This window comes from Natator depressus, chromosome 14 (assembly GCF_965152275.1).
Source record: "Natator depressus isolate rNatDep1 chromosome 14, rNatDep2.hap1, whole genome shotgun sequence".
Taxonomy (NCBI): Eukaryota; Metazoa; Chordata; order Testudines; family Cheloniidae; genus Natator; species Natator depressus.
Genome location: NC_134247.1, coordinates 32,967,749 through 32,995,237, shown reverse-complemented (window position 1 = coordinate 32,995,237; position 27,489 = coordinate 32,967,749). Strand labels below are relative to the sequence as shown.

Here is a 27,489-nt window from a genome sequence, read left to right as displayed (position 1 = left end):
ATTTAATTTAAATCTGCTATACCTAAATCTAAAACAAAGTGTTATAAAAATCTGAAAATGATAAAAGCAGAGTATTTGGGGGTATGTTTTGGGAACCCCTTGACCAAATAACCCCAAAATAGCCTCACAAGCTCTATTTCAGACTCTTTTAAAGAGTACCATTTTTAGAAGGAAGATATATATTCACATGGGTTTCAATGCACTTCCAAGTTCATATGTAGGTCATTTTATGGAGGGTGGTAGCTCTACAGCCCCTTAATTAAACCATTCAACTTGCACCATAAAGTGTACCCCACCTTAGTCTTAACTTGTGTTTTGGTCCGTGGCGAATCAAATCCTCTGCACCTCCTCGCTCCCTCAAAAGAGTGGAAAACACCAAGCAGAAAAAAGCTTTATATTTATTAAAAATGTTCAGTTAACAAAAAAATGAGGGCTTCAATCACTTAGGGAGTGATTATGTAAGGTCAGAACAGAGAAAAAGTGCAACATTTGCAAAAATCACTTTTTCAAGGCATTAAAATGGCTCCACTTTTCATGAACCAGTGAATTAAATAGATGGATTACGTAATGAATGACACCATCACGTTCAGTAGCATCTCCCAGTCCGTCTGTCACCCTGGCTCATGTCTCTCCTTGTCACTTTCTTTCACTTTCATTCTCCCACTCTCTGAGCTCCTATCTGACAGTCTCTGACCCCTACAGTCAGGTACACTCCTCAAGGATCACACAGGCCAGTGACAAACAGGTTGCACAATTCTTGGAGCAATGCGGTTGGTTTCTCCATTTCAGTAGCATCTTGGTCTTTATACTTTAACAATTCAGAGGCCCCATCAAGCCTTATGGGTCATACAAACTGATTGTATGGTAGAAGGCTTTCAGGAAGACAAGCGTTCTCCAGGGTCATAGAAATTAGGGTGTCTGAGGCTAGAGAAGTTGATTTCAGGGTCTTTAGAAGGGATGTTTTCCCCAAGTGTCAGGGACACAGTCTGAGCTGTGATTGTTCACTCTGAACCCAAAGCCAGGGGTGGATTCTCTCCCCACTGAAGGAAGCCGGTGGGAAAGTGAAGATTGGGGCATCATTATCAGCATCCAGAAATGTCACCAGCCCCTGTTCATAGTCCAGACAAACCCGGATCCTCCTGGGGACCCAGCTCAGGGGCAGAGGAGTTTTAGGGGAGGTGAGAGCCTGGAACTCACCCCACCACTGCTCCATAGCCCAGATCCCCCAATCAGGGTTAAAGCAGAACAATCCCTTCCTCCTCACAGACTCTCTGGCAACCCCCACAGCCCAGATTATTTCACCTCCCACCTCCACCTCCCAGTAGTATCTCCCAGATGTGAATCCCTCACAGCCCAGCACGCACTCCAGGGTATCAAATCTCTTGGGATTGTTGGGCAGTCTGTGCCATTTGTCTCCCCGTCTGACACTTTTCTGACCCTCAGAGAGGAGGAGTTGGGGATGAGCCGTGTCTGGATCCAGAGTCACATTCACTGAGAAGAGAAGGAAGCAGAGTATTAGAGCCAGAGATCAGCCCTGAGGTGAGTGGCCTGTCCACTCATTCCTATGAATTTAATATATATAATGTGTATGGATATCTATCAAAATCCCAGGGTCAGAGTTAAGGGTGTTTGGATGATAGTGAGAATGTTTCCGTTCATTGCTGTGGGCATGAACTCAGCGTTAAGGTTGGTGTTGGATTGTTTGTCTGACTTCAACTTGAGCGCGTCTTAGTAATGTTTTTATTTTTAGGACTGGTTGTGTCATGGTCAGCATTGGCTTAGCTACAAGTTCAAGAAAACATTTTCATGGGAATTTTCTCATAACTGAAAAATAATCTCCACCTTGAAATCTCACCCTGTCTGTGTGATCCTAGAGTATTCTCTTTTTTTTCCTCCAGTTCAACTGGCAGAGTGTCTACAGGGAGAAAAGATAAAATCAGTGAGATTTTATGTTGTGATATTTATAACAACATCCCCACTCTTAATTCACATGACTGTGTTTTAATTGTGACAGAGAAACAGACAGAGAGGGACAGAGACACACACAGGTCTTTAATACAAACGAGTCTGAAACCTTCTATTTTCTCTTTCATTCAGGCATTTCACAGCAATGGAATCAATATCCATTAAGTCTCTCAACCATCCTAGGAGGTACAATTTCTAAGAGTTGTTTACTGTTCTCTCATCCTCCCTCTCCAACCCTTGGTTGATTTGTCTTATTCTCCTATTGCATTTTGTCATGACCTAGACCGAGATCCTGCAAGGACTTTAGCGTGACTATAATTTTATCTACTTTGGGCCCTTTGCCATTAATAGAATGTTAAGGGTTTGCAGGATCAGGGCCCTGAGCTGTAAGCTCTTTGGGTCTGTTTGCTCAGCATCTGTACAGAGCTCAGAACAATGTTGTCCTTGTTGTCCATTGACTGAAATACAAACAACAACAAAAACATTGTATAGATTTGGAAATTAAGGCTGGAAGAGGTTTGGCTCAATGGGCCAGACTCATGCCTGCACTGGCAAAGGGATAGAAGGGGGCAGTTTTTGATCTCCCTATTCATAGTATCATCGAATCATAGAATATCAGGGTTGGAAGGGACCTCAGGAGGTCATCTAGTCCAACCCCCTGCCCAGAGCAGGACCAATCCCCAACTAAATCATCCCAGCCAGGGCTTTGTCAAGCCTGACCTTAAAAACTTCTAAGGAAGGAGATTCCACCAACTCCCTAGGTAACGCATTCCAGTGTTTCACCACCCTCCTAGTGAATAAGTTTTTCCTAATATCCAACGTAAACCTCCCCCACTGCAAGTTGAGACCATTACTCCTCGTTCTGTCATCTGCTACCACTGAGAACAGTCTAGATCCATCCTCTTTGGAACCCCCTTTCAGGTAGTTGAAGGCTGCTATCAAATCCCCCCTCATTCTTCTCTTCCGCAAACTAAACAATCCCAGTTCCCTCAGCGTCTCCGCATAAGTCATGTGTTCCAGTCCCCTAATCATTTTTCTTGCCCTCCGCAGGATGTTTTCCAATTTTTCCACATCCTTCTTGTAGTGTGGGGCCCAAAACTGGACACAGTACTCCAGATGAGGCCTCACCAATGTCAAATAGAGGGGAACAATCACGTCCCTTGATCTGCTGGCAATGCCCCTATTCAATGGTTACAGAGGCCAGTACAGGCCTGGCACATGACAGAGAAGTCCTGAGGTCCTGGCACAGTTGCACCCTTGTGCCACTGGCCTCTTGTGATATTTCCCAGGTGTACCCAGGGTTGTGAGCACTTCACTGCCACGTGCCTTACCATGAGAAGCCATATCTGCGCCTGCCTGGGGCCAGCTCCCAACTCCATTGACCATAGGCAACACAAGCACTGCCCTCTGGGCCCCGCAGGCCCTGCAGTCTCATTTCACGTTAGTGATTGGCTCATTCCAACCCTCAAACCCTGCAAGCATCTCCCTGGAGCGTCCATCCCCTGGTTCACCGGACACTCGTAGTGTTCACAGATTCGCTGCTTCTAAAGAAACAGTGCACACCAGTTTAGCCGTTACACTTCAGGTCACTGTGCTGCTTGACACAAGGCACTTAGCTATTTTTATATTGAAAACAAGCACCGTATACTTTTATTTAACAAAGAATCAAGATTCAAGTCATAGCAAGTAGTATTGGAAACAAATGGTTACATTTAAAATAGGGCTGTCAAATGACTAAAAAGCATTAATTGTGATTAATCACGAGATTTTAAAAAGTTGTGATTAATCGCAGTTTTAATTGCACTGTTAAACAATAATAGAATACCATTTATTTAAATAGTTTTGCTCTTTGGGGGAAGTGTGTGTGTGTGTGTGCGCGCGTGCGCGCACGCGCTGGGGAAGCGTTGTCTCTTTAAGCAGAGCACTCAGAAGCCTGAGCACTTTTTCAGCCAACAGCAGCTCCTGTCAACCGCACTCATTCCTGAGCTGGCAGCAGCAGCAGACAGGCTCCCCCTGTTCCCCGACCCCAGCTCAGCAGTAACCAGGTACATGGGTGGGGGCAAGGGGAACCCCGACATCAGCCCCCCACCCCACCCCTTCCACTCTGTGAAGAAGAGTGAAGCCAGGTTCCTAGTCTGGAGTAGCTTGGTCTGGCGTGGCTCCATGGGTGGGAGGGAGGAGCAGCAGTGGAGAAGGGTGATGCGGGGAGGGGCACCCCCGCCCTGGAGGCATGCAGCAGCACCCCCTAAGCACGGCACCCTAGTATGCAATTAATGCACGTTAAAAAAAGTGTTGAGCTCTTTTGAGTTAATCACATGCATTAACTGTTATTAATTGGCAGCCCTAATTATTATTTTTATTACCAATATTTGCACTGTACAATTTGCAATCTACAAGTCGAAGCATGAAGGGGCATACAAATATTTAACATATCTGGCACAAAAATACCTTGCAATGCCCGCTACAACAGTGCCATGAAAATGCCTGTTCTCACTTTCAGGTGACATTGTAAATAAGAAGTGGGCAGCATTCAGCGATTGGCTGAACAAGAAGTAGGACTTAGTGGACTTGTAGGCTCTAAAGTTTTACATTGTTTTGTTTTTGAGTGCAGTTATGTAACAAAATATTCTACATTTATAAGTTGCATTTTGACAATAAAGAGATTGCACTCCAGTACTTGAAAGGAATTGAAAATACTATTTCTTTTGTTTATCTTTGTTACAGTGCAAATATTTGTAATAAAAATAATATAAAGTGAGCACTGTACACTTTGAATTCTGTGTTGTAATTTAAATCAATATATTTTAAAACATCGAAAACATCCAATTTATGATAAATTTAAATTGGTATTCTATTATTGTTTAGCAGTGCAATTAAAACTGCCATTAATTGTGACTAATTTTTTTAATTTAGTTAATTTGTTTTGCATTAATTGCTTGAGTTAACTACAATTGAGAGCCCTAATTTAAAACAAAATCATAACACACACTCTAGAGCCCAGTCTCAATTAACAAGGTACTCTCCTATCTAATTAAGTATTGCTCACCCAAAAATCCGTGCAGCAATTTACAGCCAGGTTGACTGTGATCCTTCATTCCTGAGGCAAACATGCTGCTAGTCTGCTTCCACACACAGATATATTAGGACAATCCATTGTCCTTATTCCTAAAGAAGACACCCTCCTACTGGTTGTTTTTTCCTGTATTTTCCTTTCTTGTAGATTTCAAAATCTCTTAAACAGCATCTGGCTCACTATGCAAATAGGCCTATAGTGTGAGCACACAATATAGAACACCCAAATATCTGGATAGAGATATGTATCTGTTACTCCCCCAGTGGAAGGAACATTTCCGATGTAGGTCATGCCCAGATATATCCCAACAATTCATTGTCTTTACTTGTAAACAGGACCCCTGCCTGCTCTTTATTCCTTTCTGTAAAATTTTGCTCTTGAAGATTTCTTTTGATGAGCATTTGGCAGAGTAGGCAAACAGGCTCCATTGTGAAACATACAATACCCAAAGCACCCATGACCAGACAGAGAAATAAGTATCTATAACCTCTTGTTTGAAAGGAATATTCTTGAGCTAAATCACCTCCTAGTGACCCACCCTAATCCCAAATCCTTAAGAACACAATTTTCAGAAGAGACATATAACTACTTAAACAGTGTCTGGACATATATTTTGCAATGATTATGGCAACCAATGGGCTCTTGGTAGAGACCTCACATGCCACCCTTCGGTTAACTACAATTCCTATATCTGACCCAGAGGATCTCTGCAAAACCCTCTGCACCCCCTGTGCCATCTGCCTGTTGGCACCAAGAGGTCCCTGGTTTACACCCCTATCCAGCTTTGCAAAGGTGCAGAGTATGAGAGACACATCTTTAACTAGGTCATCCACCTTTTATGACATTGGCAGACCAAGTGCCAGCTCTGACCAAGGCTGTAGGCATGAGCTAAGCACCGACAAACTCATAGCTGGAAACAAACCAGCTCACATGTACATTAGTTTTGTTCAAAATACATATTAGTCTTATATGAATGTATTTAATACTTAGACTCTATGAAATGCTTATAAATTGCAGCATGCATTAATCTCCCTTGTAATGCTTGTATTCCATGCTATAAGGAAATATGTCAGTTTTGCTTTACAACTTTGAAAATGTTTGCTCTGAACTTGTAAACCCAAGCATGGGAACTTCCCCCCTCCCCTCCCCCCTTCCCCCCGCCCCTTTAAGGAGAGCTATCAAGATTAAATTTGACATTAAGAAACATCACAATACAAAGGACTGGTGAATGGCCCTATCACACCTTGGAAATGCCCCATGCAAGGAAGCTCTTCTCATGGACTGGTAAGCCAAATGTAAAAGAAAAAACAGGGTCACAAGAAGATTTGTCATCTCTTTGCTCTTTGGACTCTCACAGGCCAGAGACATTAAATGAAGACAGAGATCGCCAGGGGCTACCCCTGCGTCTGCCCTAAAAGACATTTTGAATTGACAGATTATTACATCTCTGTCATCTTTAGGAATCTTAGCTGGTAATTCATTTGTGTGTATATTTGCTTGCTTTAACCTGTAAATAACTATCATATTTCTTTTTTGTAGTTAATAAACCTTTAGATAGTTTATTATAGGATTGGCTACAGGAATTGTCTTTGGTGTAAGATCAAGGGTACCAGCTGATCTGGGGGAAGTGACTGATCTCTTGGGACTAGAAGCAACCTGAATATATTGTGATTTTTAGTGTAAAGCCTTGTCTACACTACATAATTTTGTCGGCAAAAGTCAGGTTTCATTGACAAAACAGTGGAGGTGTACACACTGCAATGTTCTTTCTGCCAACAAAACTCTCCTGCTTTGCCAACAAAATAAAACCACCTCGACAAGAGGCATAGAGCTTTCTGCAACAAAGTTATATCAAGAAAGTGTTAGTGTACACACAACGCTTGGTTACGTTGCTGGAAATGGCCTCTAGAAGGTGTCCCAAAATGCCCATCCTGACTGATCTGGTCAGCAGTTTGAACTCCGCTGCCCTGTACCCAGGTACACACCCTTTAAAGGCCAGGGAATTTTTGAAATTCCACTTCCTGTTTCCTCGGCATGAAGAGCTCACATATCATCTCCCCAGCTGACCATGGTGGCTCCACGCAGCAAACATTCTCCCACTCAGAGTACCCCGCAGTTGTTGGATCTGCTGGTACTATGGGGAGAGGAGGCTGTGCAGTCCCAGCTGCACTCCAGCTATAGGAACTTCGATACCTATGGGCAGATGTCTCATGGCTTACTGGAAAAGGGGTATGAACAGGACACTCATCAGTGCTGAGTGAAGATAAAGGAGCTGAGGCAGGCGTACCAGAAGGCAAGGGAGGCAAACCGTTGCTCTGGTGTTACGCCAAAGACCTGCTGCTTCTATAAGGAGCTGGCCGCCATCTTTGGCAGTGACCCCATCTCCACCGTCAAGAGCCTTGCGGATACTTTAGCGGGGCTGCAGGCAGCGGACAGTAGACTCAACCCCAAGGACGAAGTTGTGGACAAGGAGTTTGAATTGGAAGACAATGTGGAGCACACAGCAGGGTCGTCCAGTGGTGCAGCGAGTCAGGACCTCTTTTCCACTCAGGAGGGGTCTAGCAAGTCCCAGCAGTCTGGCTCTGGCATGCATGATACAGGAGAGGAGAGCTTTGGTAAGTGATCTTTTTGAGTTGATACTGCTCGGTTATATGAGGTAGAGCTGTCCTTTGCTCTGTATAGTCTAGAAGTGGGTGAAGGGATAGAAATGTACAAGACTAGCTGTGTTTGCATGTGCTCCACTTTCCCCTGTGCAGCTAAGCACTGCAGCAGAACTATGTTTATGCACATCGAGATTTCATGGGAATCCTCCACAGAGATCTCTAGGAATTTTCTTGGAGGTACTTGCCAATCCTCTGCCCAAGGTTCCATGGCAGAGCTGCTTTATTCCTTCCCCCGTTGTAGGAAACTTTCCCATGCCAATCGACAATCACTTGTGCAGGAACCAAAGCAGCACACAGGCGAGCAGCATAGGGACCCAGTCTGAAGTTGCATGCATGCAGGAGATGCTCCCTTGCATCCTTCCTTACCCTCAGGAATGAGATATCGGTTTCAATTACTCCTGCCTGTGGAAAATGGTGGCAGAATTTACAATATTCTTCCTAGTCAGCTGCAGTGATCCCCTAAAAAGTCACCTAGACCCTTTGCCCCATCTTGAGCACCTCTCCTCTGGCCAAACTCACCATGATTAGGGTGCTCACATAGATGTGTGCTTGCCTGGGGACAGTGAGAAAGTGATTTGTATGTAAAAAGTGGTGTATTTTACTATAATGATTCAATGCTATGTGTGAACTAACAATCATGCTTCTGTTTATTGTTTGTTGTGCTCCTGAAGATGTGGCCTTCACAGAAACCCCCTACACACCAGCAGAGTGCCTCCCCAGACAAGGACGCAAAACTATAAAGAAGTACCCCATTCTATTGATGTATTCTGTCACAAGTTGGTCCAGTGCCAAAATTGGAATATGTGTGCCATCTATCACCCCACCACAGTTAGGGAATCCCATTGCCGCAAAGCCATTCACTATTTCACTCGCGTTGCCTACAGTCACAGTCCTTTGAACCAGGATGTGATTAATGGCCCTGCACACTTGCGTTAACGCAGCCCCAATGGTGGACTTCCCGACTCCAAACTGATTCGTGACTGGCCGGTAGCAGTCTGGAGTTGCCAGCTTCCACACAGCAATTGCCATGCGCTTCTCCACCAAGATGGCAACTCTCATTTTGGTGTCCTTGCACTGCAGTACTGGGGTGAGCTCCACACACAGCTCCAGGAAGGTGGCTTTCCACATCTGAAAGTTCTGCAGCCACTGCTCATGATCCCAGACCTGCATAATGATGCAACCCCACCACTCTGTGTTTGTTTCCCGAGCTCAAATGTGATGGTCCACCATGTGCAGCTATTCCATGAATGCCAAAAGTAATCTGGTGTTGTTTCCTTCCATGGCACACAGCAGGTCAAGCAATTCTGATTCCTGTTCAGATTGGGAGTTCATGATATACTGCATGACCATCCGCGATATGTCCATAACAGTGACCGCAACAATACACAGCAGGGCAGGATCCATCTTTTCCGACATGGCAGGCACACAGTAAACACGGGCCATTAAAAAGTGGAGTGAAACACAGCCGGAATCCCATGGAATGATGGGAAGGAAAAAACCATGTCATGGAACATTGATCCTGCACCCATGATGCACTGTGATCCACTCCACCTTCCCACAACATCTAGCTGCAGGAAGTGGCGAGTAGCACAGTGGGAGAGATATCCACAGTCACTGCTCCCACTGTCGATGCTAGAGCACCAACTGTGGACACGCTCCGCTGACAGAAGGAGCATTGTGTGAATATGCAGAAGCAATGTAATTATACCAGTTTTTGATTGTTGGCATAAATTGGTTGACAAAACTGTGTAGTGTAGACAAACCCTAAATGACCATTTATCCCTAAGCCCAACATACTCTCTACTCCATTATCCAAGTAATTAATGAAAATATTGATTAGTACCACACACAGTTCTGATCCCTGTGGTACCCCACTAGACACACCCTTACAGCTTGGCAATGAATCACTGATAACTACTAGTTGATTATGGATTTCAAACCAGGTTTGCACCCATTTTATAGTAATTTCATCTAGATCCAATTTCCCTAGTTTGCTTATGAGAACATAATGTGGGACTGTGTCAAAAAGCTGACTAAAAGCATGGTACAACATATCTAAAGCTTTCCCCCAGCCCCTGGACCAGTAACACTGTTATAGCCCATACAGCCAGCTTTAGCAATGTGGCATATAGGATCTGTGACACCACACACCAGTCAAGACACTCATTATTTAACTAGTATTGTTCCATAGCAGAGTCCTTGTACATCTCATTCACAGTCTCCTTGCCTGTGCTCGACCCAGATAAGGATGTGTACAGCCATTTGGCTGTTGTCCATCCCTTAAGTCATTTCATAAGAACATAAGAGAACATAAGAGCAGCTATACTGGGTCAGACCAAAGGCCCATCTAGCCCAGCATCCTGTCTTCCGACAGTGGCTAATGGCAGGTGCCTCAGAGAGAATGAACAGAACAGGCAATCATCAAGTGATCCATCCCATGTCGCCCATTCCCAGCTTCTGGCAAATAGAAACTAGAGACACCAGCCCTGCCCATCCTGGCAACATCTCAAAGACAACATCTATAGGGAACACATCAACATTCCTCCTTTGGTGGGCAATCACACAGAAAGCCAAACCTGGAAGATCCCACAGATGGCCTGTTGCTCAGAAAAGGGCCATCACTACATTTGTAGATGGGATATGTTTGAGGTGGATACTGTCCTGTGTGGACTGCAGGGAGAGGATCATCTATAGAACCTATCACATCTTTGTGCCAGGTCAGACTGACCAAATGGAAGACATGGATGGAGAGGGTGATCTATGATGGAAATGGCCAGTATTGTGTAGTAACCAGCCATCGAAAGTATCTCAATTGGAGTGTCAGGTCACAGAGCCAAATTTCTGTTTTACCCAAAAACAACATACTTTAATAGGGCACATAGTGATTTCTGCATTTGAAAGCACCACTATTATTATATCTGACCCAACCTATCAAGACCTAATTGTCCAAAGCACACCAACATTTCTTGTTTATATTCCCCCACTGAATTTACACTTGAAACATTTAGTGGATCAAAAAGACACACCTCATACAAATTATCAATAATTTCAATGAGGCTGAGCAATCTTTTACCCACTTGATTAAAGAGGTGATGAAATCCTAGCAGCACCATTACGAACAAAAATTGAGTTAAAAGGATGGGTTATCATCCCAGGCATTGCAATAGGATTATATTCATTGTATTCGGGTGCATGCAGTGTAAAATCAGGAGATTAAGTACAAAGGGTCAAGTGACCCAACAACAACCTAGGGGGATTAAAGAGGATGAATCAAGCCAAAGTGTAAGCATGGGACCTACAACAGGGACATATCTGGTACCGGAGCATCCATATGCTGCATTTATAACTACACAGCCAGAATCAATCCTTCAGGTCCTTTAACCTCAATAACAGGAGACAGACTGGCACCAGAACCTCCCCCTCAGGTAATCAACCATCTACATCATAATATATGTGATAGGGTTCATGTGCAATCACCCCATCAAAAGGAGGACTTATAGCCCATGGCCAGCTTCAGCATTTTATTTTTACTTTGCAGTAATGCAGGGAACCTAGAGGACTGTATCCTGTAATATATTGTCTTAAGCAGTTAGCATGTGGCATAACTAAGTTAGCGTGAGGCTTTGAGGCCTATAACCTTACCACTAGATTCCCAAGGATGAGAGTATGTGAGTAAATGAGCATTTGTGTGAGGAATCATACAATATTTCATCTTATCTCTGTATTTTGCTGTCTTTGTATGTGGTATAGATCTCTTTTGTCTTTACTAATTGTGCTAATAGAAGTAGTTAAAGCTTTGCTTTGCCCTCAGTGTGAGTGTCTCCATTGTGCACACCGGGATTCCCAATCAGACTTAATAACCTTAATTCCGTTGTGCCTGATTCTGGGACTAGAATCCTACTGCAATCCCCCAGCTCTTTAAATTAGAATTAATAGAAAATATAAGCAGTTACCACTAAAGAACTGGGCTATACTGTCAAAGAAGGAAACTAGGTTGGTTTGGCATAGTTTGTTCTTGACAAATCCATGCTGACTATTCCTTATAACCTATTATTCTCTAGGTGTTTACAAATTAATTCCTAGTATATGTCTACTTTCCAATATGTATTAAATAGCTACATAAACTAATTATGAACCATTCGGACAGAGCACATCTCTTCCCACATGCTCAGAGACTCATCCTGATTTTCTCTCCTTGATCTCATCTCAGTACCTTTGACCTTCCTCAGCGTCTCCATTAGAGCAATAGTTTTCTGGGAGAAATCACTCAGGCTCTTTTCCAATTCAGGAGAAATCTCCACTGGCTGCTGGAACTTCGCCTTCTCACACCTGGAGAAAAACAATCTCTTGTTATATTTCGTTTAGTAACTTATTATAATTTTGGCTTGTAAAAGATGCTGCTCTAATGGGCCTGGCATTAAAATTCCTCTACTTCTGCCAGCCACAGAGCAGGTGCAGGATAGACCATGGCAGTGCAACCTTCTCCCCAAAAGTCCTATGAATGTTGTCCAACTCTGGCCTGGAGACACCAGCTTTAGGGTTAAAAGGAGAGAAGCAGTGGGGGCAAAAGATCTATCTGGCTTTAAGATTAAACTCGATAAGTTTATGGAGGAGATGGTATGATGGGATAACATGATTTTGGTCTTTAATTATTCATGGTAAATAGGCCTAATGGCCTGTGATGGGATGTTAGATGGGGTGGGATCTGAGTTATCCAGGAAAGAATTTTCTGTAGTATCTGGCTGGTGAATCTTGCCCATATGCTCAGGGTTTAGCTGATCGCCATATTTGGGGTCGGGAAGGAATTTTCCTCCAGGGCAGATTGGAAGAGGCTCTGGGGGGTTTTCACCTTCCTCTGCAGCATGCGGCACGGGTCACTTGCTGGAGGATTCTCTGCTCCTTGAAGTCTTTAAACCACGATTTCAGGACTTCAATAGCTCAGACATAGGTGAGAGGTTTTTCGCAGGAGTGGGTGGGTGAGATTCTGTGGCCTGCGTTGTGCAGAAGGTCAGACTAGATGATCATAATGGTCCCTTCTGACCTTAGTATCTATGAATCTATGAGAGTTAAGTCTCCATGGCCAATTCACTCCTTGGCATCCAGCCTGGTAGGCGTAGTATTGTAGACATCTGTCAAGTGGAAACTAGATGGACTCACCAACTCCCCCCACCCTATCTCATGGCACACGACAGGTCTCCACAGGGGCCTTCAGGTAGGAAAGATCCTTGATCACTGCTGACCTGGGTAGGATTGTTGCCAATGCTCTAGAGGTGAAAGGCCCAGATTCCACCCCAGAATCCAGAGATAGCCAGCCCTCCAGGGAGGTGACATCTCTAGGAAATATTTTAGGTTAATAATCTTTTCCATAGAGTGGACAATGCCAGATTCATCTATAAAATGATGAGAACCTCAGGATTAAATTAATCAGAGAGATTTGTATCCAAAATGTGACCTGCCCCACACATTTTGCACTGGAGCCCTGCCAAGATGATGTTTTAACATGGTCTCCCAGCACATTCCCAGCATTGTGAAGTGTGAAGGGAAGTGAGAAGGAGCCGCAGTACCTGCTCAAGGTGCTTCTGACATCCTAGAGGGGAGAGAACGAGAAAAAGAATCTTAGATCCACATGGCAGATGCTGGGGATCCCAGGAATAGGATTTTGTACACATGGGAAAAGGAGACCCCTGCCCTGGCCTCAGAGCCATTCATTGGCTGAGCTAATGGGGCTTTTCCATCTCTTATATCTGAATCTGTAACTCTTCAAAGAGCAATAGATACTGACATTTCTGCACTGCATGCACTGAGTTATATTGAGATCTCTAATTGCTGGACTCTAGTACCCATGATTCAAGAGCTGTCCTGTCCCAGTATTGGGATCTGAGATATATTTAACTCAGTCTCACCTGCAGGAATTCACTCCCTTGCTTCTGACACTTCCCCTCCATCTCAATGATCAACTCACTGAGACAGGAAATCTCCTCAGAGCATTTGGTGATACTTTCATTCTGTATCTTTACAACCTCCTTGTCCAGCTTTTCTAGCTGGGCCAGCAGGAGTCGCTCTTGTTCCCCCAGGAACTGCCGCAGTTGCTGAAATTCAGACACAATCTTCTGCCTCTTGGTTTGTGTTTGTTTCTGTTAAAAAAAAAAAAGGCAGGGCAGGTACATGGAGAGTCTGAGGTCCTGCGTGTGCAGCAGAGAGACTGTCTTTGCAATCTCTAAGACTTCTGACATTTGACTATATCCTGTGGTTACTAGGCAGAGGATTTTCTAACACCTTCCCATTTGGCGCCATCTCTCTTAAAGGGCCATTTCTCTGTTTGGCAAGGTCAGGATATTGAGCTATCATTGTTCTCTGAGTATCCAGATCCAGGGCAGCAGGAGGCAGGACTCAGCACTATACCTGGGCAAAATTTTTCACACTAAAAATTTTTTAGGTCAAATGCAGATTTGGTGACACAAACATTCATGGATTATGCCAATTTCACCAAATGTTTTGATTTAAAAAACCTGAAAAAATCAAAACATTTCATTTCCACATTTTCAGAAGAAAGTGAAATCTCCTTGTTTTTAATACAATTAAACAATTTTTTTTAAATGCATATAATCAAAAAAAGCATTTGGATTTTGTTGAAATGAAACATTTCATTGACACAAAATAGCCTTTGATTTACTGAAAATTTAGGGAAAAAAATGTATTTGGTATCCCCCAAAGTGATACTTTTCCTTAAATGTCCAGTGAATGAAAAAATTTGTTGTTCAAACAACTGTATTGAGAACTACATTGACAGAGATGATGGGGAGAAAAAAAAGAGCCAAACAATTAAATAATTCAACAAGGAACTGCAGGCGCAGACAGACAGCACTGAATTGGGCACATTCAGTTCACCTTGGGAAGCTTTTCATCCAAGGCACAAAGGCTAGTAATTCATTCATTCATTGAAATAAAGTTTCCATTCTGAAGAGGAAGATGATGGCTTTCTCTAGGGAGAGTTTTCAGGTCCTCTGTCTAAATGTGTGTGTGCACACCCACCCACACATAGTATCCTGTGATCATGGAACAACACACAAAATCCCACATTCACCAGAATCACGGAGACCTCCCAGACCATGTCCCTGCAGGTTAATAACAATGGGAACCTACCAGATATTCCTGGATTCTCTTCTTTCCAATCACATTCAGTCTCAGGAGCTTTTCTCTCTCTTTCCTCAGAGTCTTCAAATGGGTCTGAAATTTCTTCTGAAGAAACAGAAATGTTTTGGTTGGTTTGATTTTACAGGTGAGAGTGGGGTGATCTTTCCCCGCCAAACAAATATAAATGAATAAATAAACAATAAAACACTCTACTGATGACTGGAGAACCTAGTAGGTTTGTGATATCAGAGATACCAAGGAAATGAAACGTCCTTAATAGACCATGGGAGTAGCTTATATTTGTACTTTTGGGAATAATTTGGCCCAGTTTCTCTATTGAATTAAACCAGCATGAAACTGGGGTCACATCCTTGGATTTTTATTTCACCATGTGAAATAACCTATTTTTTGAGTTTTCACTAACAAAGTGATATAAATCCCAGAAGCTATCAGAGCCAGAAATATGGGCTGGATTCCCAAATCCCATTCAGCTTCAGACCTGAACCCCTGGGGATGGCGCTGACTGGACAGAACTGGTCTAAGGGCAAGTGCAAACCCCATTAGAGGTGCTGATTTGTGTTAAGAACGGTTGAGTTTTGCCTTAGTGCTGTCCTGAACCCTTTTGGTGGGAATGCCCTCTGGGTAGCTACCCCTTAGTTCCTAGCAAAGACCCCAGAAACAGCGGATTGTTGGATATTTGAAAAGGTTGCATTGTGGGACTAATGGAACCACTTTGGCTGGTCCTTGCCCACATACACAATAGAACAGACTGACACAGGTCAGCACTGCCCAGGGGGTTAGTTTTGCTGCAATCCAGTCTAATCCTGTCATAACCATACAGCTAAGGGTAGCCTAGAATTCCTCCTTACCTGTAAGGGGTTAAGAAGCTCAAATAACCTGGTTGGCACCTGGCCAAAAGGACCAATGGGGAGAGAAGATACTTTCAAAACTTGGGGAGAGGGGAAGGCTTTGTTTTGTGTGTTCTCTTGGGAAGCAGAGAAGCGTCAGGTCAGAAAACTCCTTCTCCTATAAACCATCCTGTACAAGTCTCTGATATTACAAAAAGAGTAAGTAAATAAGGCAAGGTGCGTTAGATTACCTTTTGTTTTCAACTTGTGAATTTTCCCTTTGCTAGAGGGAGGTTTATTCCTGTTTTGTGTAACTTTGAAACTAAGCCTAGAGGAAGTTCTGCTGTGTTTTTGAATCTTTTGTTACCCTGTAAAGTTATTTTCCATCCTGATTTTACAGAGGTGATTTTTACCTTCTTTTTTAAATAAAATCCTTCTTTTAAGAACCTGACTAATTTCTCTATTGTCCTAAGACCCAGCGGTTTGGGTCTGTGATCACTTTGTAACCAATTGGTTAGGATGTTATTCTCAAGCCTCCCCAGAAAAGGGGGTGTAAGGACTTGGGAGGATATTTTGCAGGAATAGGAACTTCAAGTGGTCCTTTCCCTGATTCTTTGTTAAATCACTTGGTGGCAGCGTATCCTCCAAGGGCAAAGAATTTGTGCCTTGGGGAAGTTTTAACCTAAGCTGGTAGAAATAAGCTTAGGGGGTCTTTCATGCGGGTCCCCACATCTGTACCCTAGAGTTCAGAGTGGGAGGGAACCCTGACAAATCCCAATGGTATTTGGCATTGACCCGCGCTGTCTGAAGTCCTCAAGGTGCTTGGGGTCCACAAAGTGTTTAGCTCAGTGACTTTGTCTAGTGCAGGCCGGCATCTGAGTTTAACCCCTCATGGAGCAACACAGGAATTCCGAATCCCAGTGAGAAACCCCATCTCCCTGCTGGGCCTGGGACCCTTACAAAGGAGTCTTTCCCACCTAATGGCCACTCTTCATCACTGCATAGTGCTGCTGGGGAGGCAGCATGGACCAGTGGTTAGTGCCCTGGCCTGAGGCTGGGGAGATGTGAGTTTTACTCCCAGCTCTGTCACTGAGCTGCCAGGTGAGTTTGGGATGAAAATAATAATAAAAATAAATATTGTGATATAAATCAGTAATAACAACAGCTTGTAACATCCCCTTCTCCAGTCTGAAGGCAGCACTCGCACATAGACTGGCCTGCAGCTCTTGTGACTTAAACCTCACTGGTCGTTTAACAGCTTCAGATGAGTTGAGAGGTCCCTTATCTCACCATTTATCTTTAATGCCTTCATTTTTGCCTTTTTCCACATTCCCCTAAGCATTTCCTTTTATATCATTTTTCATACAGTGAATGCTGCAGTACATCAGTAGCTGTAGGAGGGAGCAATCAAATAAAACCAGCAAGTTATGATTAAGTTAACCTGTAATTAAAATTCAGTTAGAATGATTTACACGAGGCAATGATTCCCTACCTTGTACTCCTGGGCAGCCTCCTCTATGAGAACCACAGTGTGAGCTCTGTGAGCCTGGGATCTGTCACACACCACACAGATGGGGGTTTGATCCTCTTCACAGAACAGTTTGAGAGGCTCCTGGTGTTCCCCACACACACCATCCCCTCCTGCTCCTTTTGCTTTGTGTAAATTCAGCTGTTTGACTATTTCTAGGACATTTGCCAGCTGCCTGTTCAGCTTAAGGTTTCTCTGTTGCACAGTTTCTCTGCACTGAGGGCAGGAGAAGTCTGTGTCAGATCCCTGCCAGCACTGGGTGACACAGGCTCGGCAGAAATTGTCCCCACACTCCAGAGTGACAGGTTCTGTGAAATACTCCAGACAGATGGGACAAGTCACTTCTTCCTGGAGACTTTCTACCGGTTTCTCTGCAGCCATGGCTCCCTCTGGGCAGTGTAACTGGGTAAGTTTCATTTTCCTGAGCTCAGAGACTCACCCCGCCTACAGCAGCAACTGGGCGTTGCTCTTCCTGTCACTCACTTTTGCTGTTTGCTGAGCTGGATGGAGCCAGTTGATGACATTACAGCCCAGGAGGCCTTTGTGGAAAATGTGTCAATAAAGCTCTGACTGTCCCCTTACTAAAACTCAGTGAGGGTTTTTTTGGTTGGCTTACTCCCAGTGCCAAAAGAAAGGGGAAGGGTCGATGGGAAATCAGGACCCTGAGACTGACAGTCCCCAGGGGAAATGGGGAGAGGCCAATGCTCCAGGTCAGCCTGACTGACAGGGCGGGCAGGCTAATCAGGGAGTCAGGGGGGTCCCCTCCAGCGTGTGAGTTGGAATTGCCTGGGTCAGGCAGAGTGGAGCTGAGCTAAGGAGAAAGCAGGGGCCCAAGCTGAGCTGGGGAGCAGAGCGGTGCCAGATCCAGAGGGGCCAGAAAAGCAGCCCAGGAAGCAGGTCAGAGCTGGGAGCAGAGTCACAGAAGCAGCCCACAGAGCAGACCTGTGCTGGGGGGAGAGCTGCAGCAACGAGAGCCAGGGGGGCCAGAGAAGCAGCCCAGGGAGCTGGAGGCAGAGCAGCAGCAGTGTTGAGGGAGAGTGGAGCTGGGGCTGGAGCATTGCGGAGCCTGGTGCGGTGAGCAGCTGGTGAGAGCGAGGGGGACCCTGGGCAGTGGGCCCAGTGCAGGGAGACACCCCCAGCCAAGAGGCCTTGCGGGCCAGACTTGGAGGGGGATCATAACCCTGACGGGGCGGGGCTGACAGTGGGAAGAAGGATCCTGTCACCTGGAGCCTGAGAGCGTGTGGCCACCGTCAGAGCAAGTGTCTGACTCTCCGCATCCCTGCAGCACAGCCAGGGCCTGGCAGGAGGCCTGGGACTTGTGAAGAACAGACTGAACTGCCCTTACCTTCCAGAGATGCTCGTTGTGATGTCCCCCTGCCACAGAGCAGGGTGACGTGTTTTCCTTTAACCTTTCCCATTTTTCCCTTATTTTTTAAAATCAATTGCTGTTTAATAAATTGTATTTGCTTTGAACTGTATGTAATGATCAGTGGGTCAGGGAAGCATCCAGTGCAGAGAGAGCAGCCCGGAGTGGAGACACCCTAGCCCCTGCCCTAAGTGACCACAACAAGGTTGGGGGTTGAGTCCCCCAGGAATCCTGGGCCCAGCCTTGTTAGGGTTACAAGGACTCTGCCAGTCAGAAGAGTGGAAGGGGAGTCCTCTAGGACAGTCAGGGTTCTGGGTAAAGGGAGTGGGAGTGAGGACTCAGATCCTTTCGCTAGCCCACTTCACCGGGGTAGTGTATAAGCCAGGAAAGTTCCCCACAATAGCGGGACCATTCCCCCGCTTACATCTGCAAGCCCCTGAGCTGATGTGGTCACTGGGGCTTCACAGAAGCATCAGTGCCCAGCCGGGATGCTGAGCTTGCAGGACCAGGGTTTGTTTGTCTAAGGTAGAGGTGGCCAACCTGAGCCTGAGAAGGAGCCAGAATTTACCAAAGTACATTGCCAAAGAGCCACAGTAATACATAAGCAGCCCCCTATCAGCTTCCCACCCCGTCCCAGCTCCTCCCACCCACCGTCAGCCATGCCAATCAGCGCCTCCCCCTTCCTCCCCACACCTCCCGATCAGCTGTTTTATAGCATGCAGGAGGCTTGGGGAAGGAGCGAGGGCACGACAGGCTCAGGGGGCGGGGGGAAGGAAGGGGTGGAGTGGGGGCAAGAATCATAGAATTACAGAGTTGGAAGGGACCTCTGGAGGCCATCTAGTCCAACCCCCTGCCCAGAGCAGGACCAATCCCAACTAAATCATCCCAGCCAGGGCTTTGTCAAGCCTGACCTTAAAAACTTCTAAGGAAGGGGATTCCACCACCTCCCTAGGTAACGCATTCCAGTGTTTCACCACCCTCCTAGTGAAAAAATTTTTCCTAATATCCAACCTAAATCTCCCCCACTGCAACCTGAGACCATTACTCCTTGTCCTGTCATCTGCTATCACTGAGAATAGTCTAGATCCATCCTCTTTGGATCCACCTTTCAGGTAGTTAAAAGCAGCTATCAAATCCCCCCTCATTCTTCTCTTCCGTAGACTAAACAATCCCAGTTCCCTCAGCCTCTCCTCATAAGTCATGTGTTCCAGACCCCTAATCATTTTTGTTGCCCTTCGCTGGACTCTCCAATTTCTCTACATCCTTCTTGTAGTGTGGGGCCCAAAACTGGACACAGTACTCCAGATGAGGCCTCACCAATGTCGAATAGAGGGGAACGATCCCGTCCCTCGATCTGCTGGCAATGCCCCTACTTATACATCCCAAAATGCCATTGGCCTTCTTGACAACAAGGGCACACTGTTGACTCATATCCAGCTTCTCGTCCACTGTCACCCCTAGGTCCTTCTCTGCAGAACTGCTGCTGAGCCATTCGATCCCTAGTCTGTAGCGGTGCATTGGATTCTTCCGTCCTAAGTGCAGGACTCTGCACTTGTCCTTGTTGAACCTCATCAGATTTCTTTTGGCCCAATCCTCCAATTTGTCTAGGTCCCTCTGTAACCTATCCCTACCCTCCAGCGTATCTACCACTCCTCCCAGTTTAGTGTCATCCGCAAACTTGCTGAGAGTGCAATCCACACCATCCTCCAGATCATTAATGAAGATATTGAACAAAACCGGCCCCAGGACCGACCCTTGGGGCACTCCGCTAGATACCGGCTACCAACTAGACATGGAGCCATTGATCACTACCCGTTGAGCCCGACAATCTAGCCAACTTTCTACCCACCTTGTAGTGCATCCATCCAGCCCATACTTCTTTAACTTGCTGACAAGAATACTGTGGGAGACCGTGTCAAAAGCTTTGCTAAAGTCAAGGAATAACACATTCACTGCTTTCCCTTCATCCACAGAACCAGTTATCTCATCATAGAAGGCAATTAGATTAGTCAGGCATGACTTGCCCTTGGTGAATCCATGCTGACTGTTCCTGATCACTTTCCTCTCCTCTAAGTGCTTCAGAATTGATTCCTTGAGGACATGCTCCATGATTTTTCCGGGGACTGAGGTGAGGCTGACCGGCCTGTAGTTCCCAGGATCCTCCTTCTTCCCTTTTTTAAAGATTGGCACTACATTAGACTTTTTCCAGTCTTCCGGGACTTCCCGCGATCGCCATGAGTTTTCAAAGATAATGGCCAATGGCTCTGCAATCACATCCGCCAACTCCTTTAGCACTCTCGGATGCAACGCATCTGGCCCCATGGACTTGTGCACGTCCAGTTTTTCTAAATAGTCCCGAACCACTTCTTCCTTCACAGAGGGCTGGCCACCTCCTCCCCATGCTGTGCTGCCCAGTGCAGTAGTCCGGGAGCTGACCTTGTTCGTCAAGACAGAGGCAAAAAAAGCATTGAGTACATTAGATTTTTCCACATCCTCTGTCGCTAGGTTGCCTCCCTCATTCAGTAAGGGGCCCACACTTTCCTTGGCTTTCTTCTTATTGCCAACATACCTGAAGAAACCCTTCTTGTTACTCTTAACATCCCTCGCTAGCTGCAACTCCAGGTGTGATTTAGCCTTCCTGATTTCATTCCTACATGCCCGAGCAGTATTTATATACTCATCCCTGGTCATTTGTCCAATCTTCCACTTCTTGTAAGCTTCTTTTTTGTGTTTAAGATCAGCAAGGATTTCACTGTTAAGCCAAGCTGGTCGCCTGCCATATTTACTATTCTTTCTACACATCGGGATGGTTTGTCCCTGTAACCACAATAAGGATTCTTTAAAATACAGTCAGCTCTCCTGGACTCCTTTCCCCTTCATGTTATTCTCCCAGGGGATCTTGCCCATCAGTTCCCTGAGGGAGTCAAAGTCTGCTTTTCTGAAGTCCAGGGTCCGTATTCTGCTGCTTACCTTTCTTCCTTGTGTCAGGATCCTGAACTTGACCATCTCATGGTCACTGCCTCCCAGGTTCCCATCCACTTTTGCTTCCCCTACTAGTTCTTCCCGGTTTGTGAGCAGCAGGTCAAGAAGAGCTCCGCCCCTAGTTGGTTCCTCCAGCACTTGCACCAGGAAATTGTCCCCTACAGTTTCCAAAAACTTCCTGGACTGTCTGTGCACCGCTGTATTGCTCTCCCAGCAGATATCAGGATGATTGAAGTCGCCCATGAGAACCAGCGCATGCGATCTAGTAGCTTCTGCGACTTGCCGGAAGAAAGCCTCATCCACCTCATCCCCCTGGTCCAGTGGTCTATAGCAGACTCCCACTATGACATCACCCTTGTTGCTGACGCTTCTAAACTTAATCCAGAGACTCTCAGGTTTTTCTGCAGTTTCATACCTGAGCTCTGAGCAATCATACTGCTCCCTTACATACAGTGCAACTCCCCCACCTTTTCTGCCCTCCCTGTCCTTCCTGAACAGTTTATACCCATCCATGACAGTACTCCAGTCATACGAGTTATCCCACCAAGTCTCTGTTATTCCAATCACATCATAATTCCCTGACTTTGCCAGGACCTCCAGTTCTCCCTGCTTGTTTCCCAGGCTTTGTGCATTTGTACATAGGCACTTGAGATAACCCGCTGGTCGCCCCTTGTTCTCAGTATGAGGCAGGAGCCCTCCCCCTCACATGCTCCTGCTTGTGCTTCCTCCCAGGCTTTGGTCTCCTTCCCCCGGTGAACCTAGTTTAAAGCCCTCCTCACTAGGTTAGCCAGCCTGCTCGCGAAGATGCTCTTCCCTCTCTTCGTTAAGTGGAGCCCGTCTCTGCCTAGCACTCCTCCTTCATGGAACACCATCCCATGGTCAAAGAATCCAAAGCCTTCTCTCCGACACCACCTGCGTAGCCATTCATTGACTTCCATGATTCGACGGTCCCTACCCCGGCCTTTTCCTTCCACGGGGAGGATGGACGAGAACACCACTTGCGCCTCATACTCCTTTATCCTCCTTCCCAGAGCCACGTAGTCTGCAGTGATCTGCTCAAGGTCATTCTTGGCAGTATCATTGGTGCCCACGTGGAAAAGCAGGAAGGGGCAGTGGTCCGAGGGCTTGATGAGTCTCGGCAGACTCTCCGTCACATCGCGAATCTTAGCCCCTGGCAAGCAGCAGACTTCTCTGTTTTCCCGGTCAGGGCGGCAGATAGATGACTCAGTCCCCCTGAGGAGAGAGTCCCCGACCACCACCACCCGCCTCCTTCTCTTAGGAGTGGTGGTCATGGAACCCCCAATCTTAGGACAGTGCATCTCATGCCTTTCAACTGGTGGAGTCTCCTTCTGCTCCCTTCCCCCAGACTTATCATCTGGGCCACTCCCTGCAATGGTACCTGTGGAGAGAACACGAAAGCGGTTACTTACCTGTATCTGCGTTGCTGGTACATGGACGTTCCCCCTTCTTCTTCTGGAGGTCACATGTTGCCAAATTTCTTCACCGTCCTCCTGTCCCCGCTGCGCAGCCTGCTCTGAATCTTCAGAACCTTGTGCCCGTAGAAGCATATCCTGACGTCTGTCCAGGAAATCTTCAGTTTCTCTTATGCAACGCAGGGTCGATACCTGTTGCTCCAGACCTTGAACCTTCTCTTCCAATATGGAGACCAGCTTGCACTTTGCACACACAAAGTCGCTTCTGTCCTGTGGAAGAAAGACAAACATGGCACATCCAGTGCAGGTCACAACAGCTGAACACTCCCCATCCATATTATCTTCCTATTACGAGCTTCCTCAGGACATGCAGTAATTACTCAGAGAAGCCATTAGGGTGTAAGCCTCAGTGGGCTCACCCCAGGCGAACTCCCAGGCAAACTCCTGCTGTTTGCTGCTCTGCTGTCCCCCACTGCTCAGCTGGTTTGCGGAGCGCCGGCTTTTTGAAACAGCCAGGCTCACCTGAAACAAAACACTCCCAACTCCTGCCCTTTTCAGCCAACCAATCAAGCACTTGCTCAAACTTCCAAGCTGCCCTCACTACAAACACTCCGATCCTCTCACCAAACACACACTCAGATACCCAGATACTCACCAACACAGATCCCAGGCAAACTCCTGCTGTTTGCTGCTCTGCTGTCCCCCGCTGCTCAGCTGGTTCCCCGCCGCTCAGCTGGTTCGTGGAGCGCCGGCTTTTTTAAACAGCCAGGCTCACCTGAAACAAAACACTCCCAACTCCCGCTCTTTTCAGCCAACCAATCAAGCACTCGCTCAAACTTTCAAGCTGCCCTCACTACAAACACTCCGATCCTCTCACCAAACACACACTCAGATACCCAGGCCTGAGGCAGAGCCAGGGGTTGAGCAGTGAGCACGCCCCCCGGCACATTGGAAAGTTGGCACCTGTAGCTCCAGCCCTGGAGTCGGTGCCTGTACAAGGAGCCGCATATCTACTTCTGAAGAGCCGCATGTGGCTCCGGAGCCACAGGTTGGCCACCCCTGGTCTAAGGAGTGATACTAAAGTCACAAGCTAAAAATTGGGTTAAGCTGGGAGGCCTGATTCTCATTTACACTAAGGCTTGTCTGGCCGTGTGCAGGGGCCTTAATGCCAGCAGTGTAGCCAACTCTCATGTTTTCATCATGTGGCTCATGATATTTCATGTGTTTCCTAAAGCCCCAGCTCCTGGAATCAAGTGATGAGATGAGACTCCTGTCTTTCATTTTCTAAACAAAAATTTCTAGACCTTGCAGATGCAGAGAAAAACTGGAAAATATGGCCCACGTGCAGCCTAAAAGTCTGAGAAATGAGAAGGAAAACAAAAAGAACCCAACACTTATTATGAACTAGTATTTTAAATGTAATTATTTTAGGGTAATTTCATCATTTTGCGGGGGCCTGACTCCTGATTTTTAAATGATTGACAATAGTGTGCCACTGAGAATTGAGGCTTATCTCTCGGTCAGACACCCATGGAGAACCCCCTAAAGGAGTGCCATCATTTGTCTGAAACAGCACAGGCAAGGGAAAGGGAAGTAGAGACGGCAAGCCATGGGAATGCACTTGGAGCTGGGGTATGGCCCCAAGCAACAAATGAGCATAGCCCCCCTGAACTGGGGCTGAACTCAAAAGATAAAGGAGAATGTTCACTTTTATATTTAGGTCCTTAGAACCTTAGCTGGAGAAGACAAGCCTGAAAACACAAACTGACCAATGCCAATGCAGGATTGCCAGCACCAAGGGTTCAGAACTCTTGAGACTGGCTGTAGGCATCAGGAGAATTATTTTCCTAAAACCATCACACATTGAACTTTCACTGTGTTTGATCATGTGAGTTTGTCTGTTCATTTGTTTGTCTGTGTGCTTGCTGCTTACCATGTACCTGTGTGATTGAAGTTTATAAAGAGATAAGAACGGCCAGATGGGGTCAGACCAAGGGTCCATCTGGCCCAGTATTCTGTCTTCCGACAGTGGCCAATGCCAGGTGCTTCAGAGGAAATGAACAGAACAGGTAATCATCAAGTGATCCACGCCCAGTCCCAGCCTCTGGCAAACAGAGGCTAGGGACACCACCTCTGCCCATAATATAGTGTTCTCTGTTTGGGGGGCTATCTGCTGAGCCCAGTGACCTGCTAGGCTTCTTAATGAGGCTCTAGCCTGCCATCCTTTGATCACTAATCCCTTTAGCATTCCTTAACAAAGGGGAAGGGCTAACTCAGGGAGAACAGGGGTTTAAAAAGCCAGCTCTTAAGTGACCAGGAGCTAATGAATAGGAGTTTAGTGAGGGAATGTGAGAGCCATTCTCTAAACTCATTCTCTACACTTAGGCTAATCATAGAATCATAGAATATCAGGGTTGGAAGGGAGCTCAGGAGGTCATCTAGTCCAACCCCCTGCTCAAAGCAGGACCAATCCCCAACTAAATCTAATAACCCCCATAAAACAAAAAACAAAACAAAAAAAGCTGCAGGCGTAAAAAGAATTCAGGCAGCCATCCAGCAACAGAGAGGGGGCTGTCCAGTTGATTGAACTGAATGAAGCATGTATGATTACCCGCATTGTGGTGTATATGCACATTGGGTGCAAGCAGCTCATGGCCCTCAGAGACCAAGTATGGGCACTTCAGGCCAGAGTTTGGTTGCCAGTTTTGGTTGGACGTATTCCTGGAGGTTCCATCACATGACATCATCTTTAATTAAAGATTTATCTTTAATTCCTGGAGACTCCAGGACAACTTTGGAGGGTTGGCAGCCCTAGGCCAGAGTGGCTGAGCTTAAGGAGCTAAGGGAGACAGAAAGGTGCACAGAGAAGACTTTCTGGGGCAAAGTGGAGCAGTCCCACCCCCAGTCTGACAGCCTCTGTGCTGTTGTGGAGGAGGAAATTCATGGGGAAGTAGGACATCAAGCAGGAGCTGCAAGAAACAGATGATGTCAGGGTATCCTCTCGCACTGAAGATACTCCTCCAGGAGATGGAATCCCAGTTATTAGGAAGAGACAGTAAATAGTAATGGGGGATTCTATCATTAGAATTATAGGTAGCTGGGTGTGTGATGACTGGCAGAGCCACAATATGAAGTGCCTGCCAGGTGAGAAGGTTGCTGATCTCTCAAGACCTCTAGACAGATGTATGTGCAATGTTGGGGAGGAGCCTGTGATTGTGGTACATGTGGATGTCACTGACATAGGGAAAGGTAGGAGAAACATCCTGGAAGCCAAATTTAGGCTGCTAGGAAAGTCCAGAACCTCCATGGTAGTGTTGTAAAGTCTGAGGGGAGGCCTTCTTTTGCAGTAAAAACAAAAGCTATGAGCTAAGTTGCAGAGAGTCACATCCTCACATTCCATCTATTGCACCAAAACAATGTAATATTGGATTGTTAAGAAGGCACTCCTGTCCTAATAGTACACACCACCACCAGATAAAGAAAGAGATCTTAAGATGTTTAAAGAAAACTTTGTTTGATAGCATTTCGTCTGGCAAGAAACCACTTATCAACAGTTTGTGACTGAAATCTGTTCTTCTCTATTGTTTTGCCTTTATGGCCCCTGCTTCTCTATTGTTTATCTCTCTGGTCTCTGTCTAATTCTTTAATTGTTTCTGTCTGCTGTGTAATGGGTTTCACAACACTTGAATTAACTCTTGTGTGTAAAAGGTGGTGGGTTAGGGTTGGTGAAAAATACTGTTTTGTAGTACTTTAGTTTAAAATGATTGGTTATGGTACAGCTAAGTAGGACCTAGGTTTTAACTATATAAACTGGGGTCCAAAAAGAAGTTCTTTGGCAACCTAACTCCACTACACAGTCCAAGACCAAAGCCGCCAGAACTCGATAACCTGAATGACCATTCCATGCAGAAACCAAAGACAGAGCTCCCAGGTGATTCAATCCTGACTGGACATCAGGAGAAGCTCATCTTATTGGGAATGGTTAGCATTGTATGCTCAGCATTTGTGTTCCTCATAATCAATTGTTAATAAATAGAGTTTAAGTATATTACTGTGTAAGATTCTTTCATTGGTAAGAGGCCCTGCAGACCCATAAAGCACTGAGTCCACGGATGCATAAAGTTGGATCACCTACTTCCTGAGTAACCAAAAGAGAGGGTAGGGGAGTGGGAGCCCTAAATTGTGCAGTTAACAGCGTTCTCTGAAATGCTTCCAATTCCATGTGCAGGGCCAGTTACACAGGTAGAACTGCAGAGTCTCAGAGCATGGATGAGATGACATTGTAGGGAGGAGGGTTTACAGTTTATCAGGAACTGGGGAACATTTTGGGAACGGAGGAGTCTATACAGGAAGGAAATAGAACCATATTTCTGGCATGTAAAATTAAAAGGTTCATAGAGGAATGTAATGGGATCCCCAGGGTGCAGCCTGGGACCATGGGACCGCTGTGCCCCCTTAACTCTCTCCAGGTTGGGCTGTTTCTCACAATGCCTTGTT

General features: G+C 46.0%; 1 protein-coding gene across 1 annotated transcript; it reads right to left on the bottom strand.

Moving 5' to 3' along the window:
* Window positions 1–517: 517 nt before the first annotated feature.
* On the bottom strand, window positions 518–17,653 carry LOC141998719 (zinc finger protein RFP-like). The gene is made up of 7 exons (XM_074971686.1): window positions 17,176–17,653; window positions 14,845–14,940; window positions 13,605–13,835; window positions 13,266–13,288; window positions 11,915–12,030; window positions 1,856–1,915; window positions 518–1,491 (listed from the first exon to the last, which is right to left on the bottom strand). Exons 1-7 carry the CDS (start codon window positions 17,626–17,628, stop codon window positions 974–976), a joined length of 1,497 nt encoding a protein of 498 aa, XP_074827787.1. The 5' UTR covers window positions 17,629–17,653; the 3' UTR covers window positions 518–973.
* Between the last annotated feature and the right edge of the window lie 9,836 nt (window positions 17,654–27,489).

What these genes read in the sequence shown, in the direction of transcription:
- LOC141998719 (XM_074971686.1), bottom strand. Translation starts at nt 17,628, where the DNA reads ATGAAACTTACCCAGTTACACTGCCCAGAGGGAGCCATGGCTGCAGAG. An exon ending in AGAGAATCCAGGAATATCTG is followed by an intron (nt 13,836 to 14,844) that starts GTAGGTTCCCAT and finishes TTTTTTTAACAG; the next exon opens with AAACAAACACAAACCAAGAG. An exon ending in GACGCTGAGGAAGGTCAAAG is followed by an intron (nt 1,916 to 11,914) that starts GTACTGAGATGA and finishes TTCTCCCTGTAG; the next exon opens with ACACTCTGCCAGTTGAACTG.